The following is a 12,228-nucleotide window of genomic DNA, read 5'->3' as shown; positions in this document are numbered from 1 at the left end:
CAACATCAACAGTCATTAAGGAAATACAAATTAAAACCACAATGAAATACTACTTCATTTACACTTGTTGTTGCTCTTTGGTCACTAAGTCATGTCTGACTCTTTTTATGACCCCATGGACTGTAGCCTGCCACGGGCCTCTGTCCATGCGATATCCCAGGCAAGTATCCTGGAGTGGGTTGCCATTTCTTCTCCAGGGGATCTTCCGCGATCCGGGGATCCAACCCTCATCTCTTATGTCTCCTGCACTGGCAGGCAGGTTCTTTACCACTGAGCCACGAGGGAAGCCCTCACGTATACTAGGTTGGCTATAATTTAAAAAAAAAAAAAAAAAGACAGAGAATAACAATAACTAACCAGTGAGAATAAGGACAAATTGGAACCCTTACACATTGCTGGTGGGAATGCAAAATGGTGCAGCTGCTTTGGAAAAATATTTGGCAATTCCTCAAAGAATTAAAGAGTTATCTTATGACCCAGCATCACTCCTAGGTGAGAAATGAAAACTTAATGTCTACATAAAAACTTGTACACTAACATTTATTCAGCATATTATTATTATAATGGCCAAAAGATGGAAACAATCTAAAGGTCCATCAACTGATGAACAGCTAAACAAAATGTGGTATATTCTCACACTGGAATATTATTCAGCGACAAAAAGGAATGAGTTATTGATACATGATATAATATGATAGACTCTGAAAACATAATGCTACAGGAGAAGAAGACAATACAAAAGCCCACATATACGTTTCAAGTCATATTAAATGTTTAAAAAGGCAAATCTATAGAGACAGAAAGTAGAATAGTGGTTGCCAGAGGCTAGGGGTAGAGTTAGGAGTGATTATTAACAGGTACAGAGTGTGCTTTTTTGGAATGATTAAAAAGTTCTAGAATTAGATACTAGCAATGGTTGTACAATATATATCTGTGAATATACTAAAAACCATTGAATTGATATTTTGAATGGGTGAATTTTATGGTATATTAACCTTATTTCAAAAGCTATTATTAGAAAATAAATAAGGGACACTTGGTATTCTCTCTGTTCTTTCTAATTCCAAGGGTTTAAAATCAATATTCACTCTTTATTAATCTAAAGGTTGAGAGATTATTAGATGCCAGAACAGAAACCAACACAACACTGTAAAGCAATTATCCTCCAATTAAAAAATTAAAAAAAAACAAAAAACAAAAAAGAGATTATTAGATGCCAGAAGATTATTTCATTATACACTATAAAAAGTTACAATAATACAAAATAAACTAAAATAAAATAAACTTTACTAAGATTTAGTTTACCTTTAATATAAGTACAATTCAACAAATATCTTGCATTCATTGTACTGATTCAATTAACACTTGAATCTTTATAGGTGAGTATGATTTTACACATTTAGAAATTTCTAACTGGCAGATTTAGTGAAAACATTCAGTATTAAACTCAAAAGTGATGATCCTTCACTTTGATATTCTAAATAAGATTGGGAATCAAAAAATTTTAAATTATCTACCTGCTGAAACACACATAGATTTGTCAGAGGGGCTTAATGAATTACACAGATGAATAAGAAACATTTCCATTTGAGAATACGAAAGTAAAGAGGAACTAAAAAGCCTCTTGATGAAAGTGAAAGTGGAGAGTGAAAAAGTTGGCTTAAAGCTCAACATTCAGAAAACAAAGATCATGGCATCCGGTCCCATCACTTCATGGGAAATAGATGGGGAAACAGTAGAAACAGTGTCAGACTTTATTTTTGGGGGCTCCAAAATCACTGCAGATGGTGACTGCAGCCATGAAATTAAAAGACGCTTACTCCTTGGAAGGCAAGTTATGACCAACCTAGATAGCATATTCAAAAGCAGAGACATTACTTTGCCAACAAAGGTCCGTCTAGTCAAGGCTATGGTTTTTCCTGTGGTCATGTATGGATGTGAGAGTTGGACTGTGAAGAAGGCTGAGCACTGAAGAATTGATGCTTTTGAACTGTGGTGTAGGAGAAGACTCTTGAGAGTCCCTTGGACTGCAAGGAGATCCAACCAGTCCATTCTGAAGGAGATCAGCCCTGGGATTTCTTTGGAAGGAATGATGCTGGGGCTGAAACTCCAGTACTTTGGCCACCTCATGAGAAGAGTTGACTCATTGGAAAAGACTCTGATGCTGGGAGGGATTGGGGGCAGGAGGAGAAGGGGACAACAGAGGATGAGATGGCTGGATGGCATCACTGACTTGATGGACGTGAGTCTGAGTGAACTCCGGGAGTTGGTGATGGACAGGGAGGCCTGGCGTGCTGCGATTCATGGGGTCGCAAAGAGTTGGACACAACTGAGCAACTGAACTGAACTGAACTGATGCATGCTATTAAAAAAAAAAAGTAGATCTTCCCAACTTAAGGCATAAAAACATTTGACTTACCAAAGATAAATCATTCAGAACAGACACCAAAATGCTCCTGTTTTAATTAACCCTCTCACAGATGAACACTGCTAATAATTACTCTTAACAAAGCAGATTGACAGACACAGTCACACATACCAGCACAGCTGTGGAGACTCGACTAATTGGAAATCTTTTCCCAGTCCAAAAGCAAAGGTGAGGCCCAAGGTTGGGATACTCACTCGTGTATGGAAATATTGCTGTGATAAATCAGACCAAGAATAGCACCTACCACCTTCAGTCCTAGGGACCTCAAAGAGTGAAAGCTATGAGCTGGATAAAACTTGGGTCTTAGCTCTGAATCTTTCACTCTTGGCAAGTCATTTAATCCCTCTAGAGGCCCAGTTCCCTCTTATCTTTATACTCTGCCATGTTCCCTGAAGGATTTGATATAGCTGTGTGTCAACTGATCTGTTTTAAAAATGAGGGGGTTGGGTTTCCCTGGGAGGCCAGTGGTTAAGAATCTGCCTCGCAACGCAGGGGATATGAGTTCAATCCCTGGCCTGGGAAGACTTCACAGGCTGCAGGGCAACTAAGCCTGTGTGCCACAACTACTGACCCTGTGCTCCAGAGCTGGGGAGCTGCAATTACTGAAGCCTGCACGCCTACACCCTGCGCTCTGCAACAAGAGAAGCCACCACAGTCAGAAGCCCACACAGGGCAACTAGCTAGAAAGCAGCCCCCACTCTCAGCAACTAGAGAAAGCCTGTGTACAGCAACAAAGACACAGCACAACCAAAAAGAAATAAATAGATATTTGGGGAATAAATGAGGGTCAAAGTAAAGGTAGTATGTTCACACAAAAATCTGCACCCAGATGTTCACAGCAGCATTACTCAGAATAATCAAGAACTGCAAACATTCAAATGTCCATTAGCTGATGAATAGATAAAATGTGGTATACTCACATTATAGAATATTATTCAGTCATAAAAATGAAGTGCTAATGAGAGTTTATTTTGCATTAAATGCTCAAGTACAAAAAGGAGGGAATATGTGGTTTTCCTGTGTTTGATTCTTTAAAAAACAATCAGTGGTATTTGTAGTTGTGAGTTACACAGGTTTATGCAGAGAGAACAGTTTGCTATAGCCACCAAAAAAAAAAAAGTCTTGCTAACACTTTCCAAGCACTTTGAGATTTCTAAACTTATTTTCTGATATACAAAATGTATTTACTGGCATTATTTTGCATTTCTCAAGACAAAAATGACATTAAGTAAAAGTTGTGTGTAAATTTGATTCACAGGTACTTAAAAACTTTAAAGCTGCAAATGAAACGAAAGGTCCCCAATATTCAGACAATGATATTTTCTTTTTCTGACTAGGAGTTTATATCTCATTTATTTTATAAATGGTTTAGTTAAAGCAGGCTTCAATGGTGGCTCAGATGGTAAAGAATCTGCCAGCAGTGCAGGAGACCTGGGTTCAATCCCTGAGTTGGGAAGATCCCCTGGAGAAGGGAATGGCAACCCACTCCAGTATTATTGCCTGGAGAATTCATTGGACAGAGGAGCCTGGTTCGCTATTGTCCATGGGGTCGCAAAGAGTTGGGCACAACTGAGCAACTAACTCTCCTTTTCTTCTTTAAAGCACTGTTCCTTTTGACATTCAAGTTTTCATTGTACTACATTTTTCATGTAAGACCAAATCCAGAACTGCATTTTACAGTTTTTTACTGTTTTTTTCCTCTCAGTGCTGCTAAAAAGAAAAAGCAGCTAACATTTTGAATTTACAACATGCCAAAGATGACACAGAAATTATTACATTTATTTTTGTTCTTGTTAAAACTCTGTGAGCAACATTTACCAAGATAGCATGTTAAATTACTGGCATTCTCTGGGTACTAAATAAAAGGCTGCAACTCTCTAACATTAATGTATATATACAACATTCCCTAGCGGTCCAATGGTTAGGATTCTTGCTTTCACTGCTGAGGGCACAGGTTCAATTCCTGGTTAGGGAGCTAAGACCCAACAAGCTGCAAGGTACAACCAAAAAAATATAGACATAGAACAAAAAAGAAAAAATACTAAAAAAAATAAAAAGAACAAAGTACTGATACATATTACAATGTGGGTGACTCTTGAAAACATGCTACATGAAAAAAGCCAGACACAAAGCTCTATATTACATTCCGTTTATGTGAAATGTCCAGAATAGGCAAGTTTATAGAGACAGAACGAAATAAGTGGTTGCCAGGGGACAGGAGGTTGGGGAGCAGAGTCGGGGGTGTTGAGGGGGAGGACTGAGGGTGTCAGCTGAGGGTGCAGGTTTCTATTGATTGTAATGAAAATGTTCTGTAATTGATAGTGGTGAGGGTCACACAACTCTGTGAATATACTATGCATTTATATTAATAGTGTAGTATAAATATTGGGTTGGCCAAAAAAGCTTGATTGGGTTTTTTCTGTAACATCTTATGGAAAAACTTGAATGGACTTTTTGGCCAACCCAACACCATAGTATAGTATTTAAATACTAAATATACTATAGTATAGTATATTCTCTGTTGCCTCAGTGGTAAAGAATCCTCCAGCACATGTAGGAGACTCGGGTTCAATCCCTGGGTTGGAAGGATGACTTGGGGAAGGAAATGGCAACCTACTCTAGCGTTCTTGCCTGGGAAATCCCATGCACAGAGGAGCCAGGTGGGCTATAGTCCATGGGCTCACCAAGAGTCAGACACAACTGAGCACACACATAGTGTATTTAAATACATACTATGTATTTAGATGGGTGAATTGCATGGCATGTGAATTACATCTCAATTAAGCTGTTTAAAAAAAATGAAGACACTGGATCAAAACCCTAGGGTCTCTTCCAGTCAATCTATGACTTACCAAGCTCCCCTGCTCACCTGAGGTTTGGAAGTCTATCTCAATAGGATTGGAGAGACTGGTTGCTGCTTCTCGCCATAGGCTGCCCCTGACAGGAGACCAGGCTGTCACCACACAGCGGTATAGGCCTGCATCTGAGACCTGAGTCTGGTACATTCGATAGCGAAATTCATCTTCCTGCACTTTCTCTAACACAACACCATCCACCCGCGATGCATCTGTCCAGTTCTCCAGCTTCACCACGGAATCCTGGTCCAGGGAGATGATGTACTTGGTTTCGTTGGGACTAGAGAGGTCCCCAACAGGTTTCTCAGCCGTGATGAGAACAGAGTAGCGTGGCGACTTAATATTTTTGGAAGACACTTTGCAAGTCATCTCAAATGTATTTCCGGCAGCGAAGAAAGGCTTGGGCTGCCTTGCCTTCACCACAAGCACAGAATCTGCAATGAAGTACCAGAAAGATGTGATTTCTAACAGGATTAGCTAAATGGATATGTATCTGAAAGCACAATGTCAAGGAAATAGAAATTTATTTGCAAATTGCCGCACAATAGCATTTGGGAAAATCTGGAAACTCAGAAAGAAAATAGTGTGTGTCAGGAAGTAGACTGAACACCACCACGCTGCAGGAGGCAGAGCAGTCTGCCTCAATTTAATAGGTGTGAGGGAACAGAGGATCGATGGGTGAGAATTTGCTTTTAAGGATTTTCAAGTCCTTGAGAAGTCTCACCCAGAGTGAGAATTTGGGAAGCTACTGGTGCCACCACGGATGTGAGCGAGAACTTGCTTCTAGTAAAGTGGGGAAGATGCAGCTCTAGGCAGTTCCACCTGCCTCTCCCCACTGGGGCTCCCCTGGGTGCAAGGACAGTACCAGAGCAAGTGAGAAATGGGTTCTACTGCTGTTTCACCATACGATGGTAACATTATAGAACAGGTCATTACTAAAGTGACTGCAACATACACGTGTAGATCTGTGTATGAAGATCTGACTACAAAGATGCATAGTCATTTCCAGAGATGCAATTAAAATTTAATTAACTTTAATTCTGAACCAGCATCCAAGGCTACTATCTTAAAGGTTTAAGTGTGTTACTTCCTGTCTCTCTGTAAAAAAAAAAAATTAATCTCTAAGCATATACACATTAGAATTCATCTATATTATAATATTAATAGCTCAATATCTTCCAGGCACCTGGAAGATACCTAAATGTTTGCTGAGTGGATGGATAAATGAGTTAAATATAACTCTTTTACCCTTTAATGATATAATTCTGTAACCCATCCAGTTACAAAACAAAATTTTTATGTTGGGGTTTTTTGAGGAATAGTTGTTCCATCAAACTATTAGGACAACACGTATGTCACAGGGTCTCTCCAGAATTACTGATTCCTGAGGTTCCACTGAGCCATTCACATTCTTTCTTGAAGCTTCAATTTGTGAGATTAGAAGAGATAACTAGAGGTTAAACAGGAAAAGAGTTCAAGGACTGTATCCTCAGGCATCTAATGTTTGAGGGTCAGAAAAGTAACAGAAAGCAGCAAAGGAAGCTGAGAAGAGGTCAAGGTTAGAAAACAGCCCAGAGAGGATGGTGTCCCACAAACCAAGGAGAACCCAAAGTATTTCCAAGAAGAGGGAATGATCATCGTGGTAAATCCTGGTAAGTCAAGTAAGATGACTAACCATTAGATTTTGCAATATGTCACTCACTAGTCATCTGGATCAAAAGCCAGACGAGAGGAGATTAGAGAACAGGAGGAGACAAAGTAGAGATGCTGAGGACAGACAAATCAAAGGAAAGAAATAGAAAGGGGTAGGCAAGGGGTGTGGAGAATAGAAAGATGGAGGTGGGGGAAGCAAGATCAAGACTCAGTTCAGTTCAGTTCAGTCGCTCAGTCATGGCTGACTCTTTGCGACCCCATGGACTGCAGCACGCCAGCCTCCCTGTCCATCACCAACTCTGGGAGTTTACTCAAACTCATGTCCATTGAGCGGGTGATGCCATCCAACCATCCCATCCTCTGTCAACTCCTCCTCCTGCCTTCAATCTTTCCCAGCATCAGGATCTTTTCAAATGAGTCACTTCTTTGCATCAGGTGGACAAAGTATTGGAGTTTCAGCTTCAGCATCTGTCTTTTCAATGAATATTCAAGACTGATTTCCTTCAGGATGGCCTGATTGGATCTCCTTGCAGTCCAAGGGACTCTCAAGAGTCTTCTCCAACACCACAGTTCAAAAGCATCAATTCTTTGGCGCTCAGCTTTCTTTATTGTCCAACTGTCACATCCATACATGACTACTGGAAAAAGCATAGCTTTGACTAGATGATTACTATTACTTTGGCAAAGTAATGTCTCTGTTTTTTAATAATCTGTCTAGGTTGGTCATAACTTTTCTTCCAAGGAGCAAGAGTCTTTTAATTTCATGGCTACAGTCAGCATCTGCAGTGATTTTGGAGCCCCCCAAAATAAAGCCTGTCACTGTTTCCACTGTTTCCCCCTCTATTTGCCATGAAGTGATGGGACCAGATGCCATGATCTTGGTTTTCTGAATGTTGAGCTTAAAGCCAACTTTTTCACTCTCCTCTTTCACTTTCATCAAGAGGCTCTTTAGTTCTTCTTCGCTTTCTGGCATAAGATGGTGTCATATGCATATCTGAGGTTATTGATATTTCTCCTGGCAATCTTGATTCCAGCTTGTGCTTCATCCAGTTCAGCATTTCTCATGATGTACTCTGCATATAAGTTAAATAAGCAGGGTGACAATATACAGCCTTGACGTACTCCTTTCCCAATCTGGAAGCATTCTCTTGTTCCATGTCCAGTTCTGTTGCTTCCTGACCTGCATAAAGATTTCTCAAGAGGCAGGTCAGGTGGTCTGGTATTCCCATCTCTTGAAGAATTTTCTACAGTTTGTTGTGATCCACACAATCAAAGGCTTTGGCATAGTCAATAAAGCAAAGGTAGATGTTTTTCTGGTACTCTCTTCCTTTTTCGATGATCCAAAGGATGCTGGCAATTTGATCTCTGGCTCTTCTGCCTTTTCTAAATCCAGCTTGAACATCTGGAAGTTCACAGTTCAAGTACTGTTGAAGCCTGGCTTGGAGAATTTTGAGCGTTATTTTACCACCGTGTTTGAGATGAATGCAATTGTGTGGGTAGTTTGAACATTCTTTGGCATCACCTTTCTTTGGAATTGGAATGAAACCTGACCTTTTCCAGTCCTGTGGCCACTGCTGAGTTTTCCAAATTTGCTGACATATTGAGTGCAGCACTTTCACAGCATCATCTTTCAGGATTTGAAATAGCTCAACTGGAATTCCATCACCTCCACTAGCTTTGTTTGTAGTGATACTTCCTAAGGCCCACTTGACCTGGAATTCCAGGATGTCTGGCTCTAGGTGAGTGATCACACCATCGTGATTATTTGGGTCGTGAAGATCTTTTTTGATCAAGATTAGCTTAGCTTTAATTTAAAAAGACCACAACAAGAGATCTAACAGCTTGTTAAATAGGCCAATGGGCAACAATGGGAGTGATCTAGAAAGATAGGTGTGTTGAGAGGATAGGCTGCGTGGAATTCAGAGTATGGAGGGCTCTCAGTTATCAGAAGTGAGATTTCTAGTGTAGGGTGTAAGCTTGAAAGTGAATAACCCAAACAGGACAAAGGTCATGATGACTAGAGAAGGGGACAGGAGACTGAGAATGAAAGGCTTCTCAACCTCAGATGCCCCTGAGAACCATCTTGGGTGCATCTGAAAATTTCAATGCCCAGATTGCAAATAACCTCAGGCCAGTTAAGACAGAACCTCTTGTGTGACTTAAGCTTCAGTACTTTTTTAAAGCTCCTCGGGTGACTCCAACATGCAGCCAAATATGACCCAGTGCCTATAAGGATCATGAAGACAGCAAGACAGAGGGACTGTGAAACAAGAGTGAGCATCTCCACAGAATGCATGGGGAGGACCCAGGAGTGATGGCAATGAGAGGAGGTTCAACCATCTGATGACTGGAGACCTGAAGTTGGATGTTTTTAGGGAGGAGGGAAAAGGGCCTGGAGGCTGCAGTGAGGGATGAGCAGGGCACCTGCCCCATCTAGAATGGATTACACAGTGAGAAGAAAACAGCACCACTCAGGAAGACTTCGGGGAAAATGGTGTCCTTGGGGAGAGCTAGGTGGGGCATATTTACTGGGAGAATGAGAAAGGAATATTCAGAGATGAGGTCAGGAAGCGGGAGATTTTGCCAAGTTCTAGAGGGCCCAGTGTGGGGTTTGGGGATTTCAGAGGCATGGCAATGAGGCTACAAAAGCATGTGGAGGGCTGTGAAGGAGGTCCCAGGAGGCCTGGCCTTCCTGCAGTGACAGACGAGACAGAGGATAAAAGCCTTGACCAGTCTGATGTTCCAAGGCACACAGGGCTCTGAGCATTCAGGAGACTGCATCAAAGAAACTGTTTCCCTGGAGTTCTTGTCAGCTAGCCCCAGGAACGGTCTCTCTGAATGGGTGACTGGCCGCTCAGGGGCAGGTGCCATGGCCTGGGGCTGCCCACTCACTCTGGGATTATCTCGAATGTGCCTGCGTCTAGCGGGAACTCATGGACACTGAAATATCCCCAAAGGACTGTGTGAAGTTTCGCTTGAGACCAGCCAACGGAGCAAGAGTGCTGATGGCTTCTCTGGGCACCTGAGAGCTTCCGCGAGATGATCTTCTATCTCCAACCAAGCCCCAGCCCTCTCATTAGGACTTATCCCTCTCAGGGTCAGCACTGCAAAGGGATTCATGCTGAGGATAAAAGGAACAGTCTCTTGACTGCATTTCTTAGATTCCTCGTGTAAAGGGAAACCTGCCAGGTGACTGTGAATCTGAAATGCAGAGCAGGACGACCAAAGCCAAAACAAACCAAAAATGTTCATGAACGAGAAGAAAGTGCCTACCTTCCAACGCCCAAAATATGTTGATGGGCTTGGAGAAGACATCCTTGCTCTTCACCCAGCTATTGTTACGCTGTTTGGTCCAGGCAGACACAACACAGTAATAATTGCCCCTGTCTTCCTCTGTAGTCCTTTGGATCCGGAAATTGAACGTGTCTGGGTGCTCCTTAGAAAAAATGAAGTCTCCCTCCCGGGCCCGCTGCTTGCTCCGCTCTCCGTACTTGAGTGTCCAGTCCCCATTCATGACGGCCAGGAGCTCGCTGGTCACCACATCGTCATTGCGCCGATTCACCCTGTAGTACCAGGACACTGTGAAACGGACGCTCGCCTCTGGGTTCTTCACATCCACTATCCGGCATTCTAGCTCGGTGAGGTCGTCTGAGAACTCGGGGACCTTAGAAGCATTCAGGTACACCTGATAGTCTGGTTCTGAATAAGAGGGGGCCAGGATAAAAGAAAAAAAAAAATCAACCAATCAAATCAGACACAGCAATTTCCCAAGAATTAACAAAAGGAACAAGACAAGCACTATTCTTGTCCTGACGATTAAATGCCCATCCTACCAACTACAGAGAAAGAAACTGAAGTCTTTACAATGCACAAGGATCCTCTGAGGTTGTCACAAAACTTGATATCACAAGTTTTGTTATCACAAAACTTGACAAACACTGGCCCCACTATGACCCTCAAGAAAAACTCCCAAGGCCAGAAGCTAAATATCTCCAATCAGAGTCTTTATCTTCCCAGAGGGGTGGGGTCGGCTGTCAGTTTCCCCTGGAGGTTAGTCTTTTGAGAATCTCTTAACTGGTATCCATGCTTGACCAACATGTCCTCTAGCATGCCAGGCAGTGCCCAGAGACCTCCAAAGCCCTCACTGGAAAATCTCAGAATCTCAGAATACATTTTGTCCTTGAGGCCAGTCAACCCCCCATGGCTCCGGTTCCTGCCATCCTTGGCTTTGGTCCAAAGCCAAGATCCTCATTCCCCATGTATGTTGGTCGCTCAGTCATGTCCACCTCTTTGCGACCCCATGGACTGTAGCTGGCCAGGCTCCTCTGTTCATGGGATTCTCTAGGCAAGAATACTGGAGTGGGTTGCCATTCTCCTCTGCAGGGGATCTTCCCAACCCAAGAGATTGAACCCAGGTCTCCTGCACTGCAGGCAGATTCTTTACCCTCTAAGCCACCAGGGAAGTCCCCCTGTATAGTCATACTTAAACTCCCCAAATAGCATTTTTTTTCCACTGACACATGTAACTCTCCCATTCAATTCCACCAACCCTGAAGCTAGCTCACTGTGATCCTGGCTCTAGTAAAGCCTGCTCATGATGACCACTCTGCTTCTCGCCAGGCAGGTTCTGATGAGGAAGGGAGGGAAGTCAGCGTTCTCCTCATGTCCCCACTGCCACTGTCACAGGCCGGTTCTTTTTCACTTGTATAAAAAGCCTTCCTGCTACGAGGTCATGTTGGCATCTAATCCATTTTTGCAACTCAACATTTCACAGCCTCCCAGAAACTCCTACCGAGGCCCCTTCACGCTTCCTTCCCTCCACCACCACCCTCTCTGGGTGTCACACCTAGTCATCTGAAGTCCTCTGTTCATCACAGTCTCACACCTCTGGTGACCTGTCTGCCGAGGCCTCTCCTCTTGACTTCACTACAAATGCGCTCTTTCTTTCATCTCCTCTGCGCCCCCTTCCTGGGTCCCCAGAGCGTGACACCCTTTCTCTGCGCTCCCATAAGCAGCAAGTTACTCCCTGCTTGAAGGTCTTGTCCCCAAGCTCCAAATACACAGCCTTCTATGCAGTAGTCACTTGGTGTGAAGCCTTTTAAAAAGGCTACATTTTTCTCCTGTAGCACTTTGCCTGTTAGGAGAAGAATAATTCTACCTACACAGAATTTTCCATTTGTCAATACGATATTCACATCACCTCCATCAGACAGTTTAGTTTTATTTAATGTTGCTTTTATTTATGACTCATACAAATTATAAACTGCTGAGGTCAAGGAACTGTTCTTTTGT

General features: G+C 42.6%; 1 protein-coding gene across 1 annotated transcript in view; it reads right to left on the bottom strand.

Annotated features, from left to right (window-relative positions):
* The window catches only part of PTGFRN (prostaglandin F2 receptor inhibitor), an 81,375-nt gene that overhangs the window by 16,096 nt on the left and 53,051 nt on the right, over positions 1-12,228 (bottom strand). The window contains exons 5-6 of the mRNA XM_086392070.1: positions 10,210-10,635; positions 5,298-5,717 (exon numbers count right to left, since the gene is read on the bottom strand). Of these exons, the coding sequence (XP_086248196.1) occupies positions 5,298-5,717; positions 10,210-10,635 (846 nt within the window). The remainder of the gene's footprint in view (positions 1-5,297; positions 5,718-10,209; positions 10,636-12,228) is intronic.

This window comes from Bos grunniens, chromosome 3, assembly GCF_055505025.1.
Source record: "Bos grunniens cultivar Pamir isolate PY7600 chromosome 3, Bosgru_T2T1.0, whole genome shotgun sequence".
NCBI classification, from domain to species: Eukaryota; Metazoa; Chordata; class Mammalia; order Artiodactyla; family Bovidae; genus Bos; species Bos grunniens.
The sequence above is the reverse complement of the archived record's forward strand: the minus strand, read 5'-3'. Positions and strand labels throughout refer to the sequence as shown.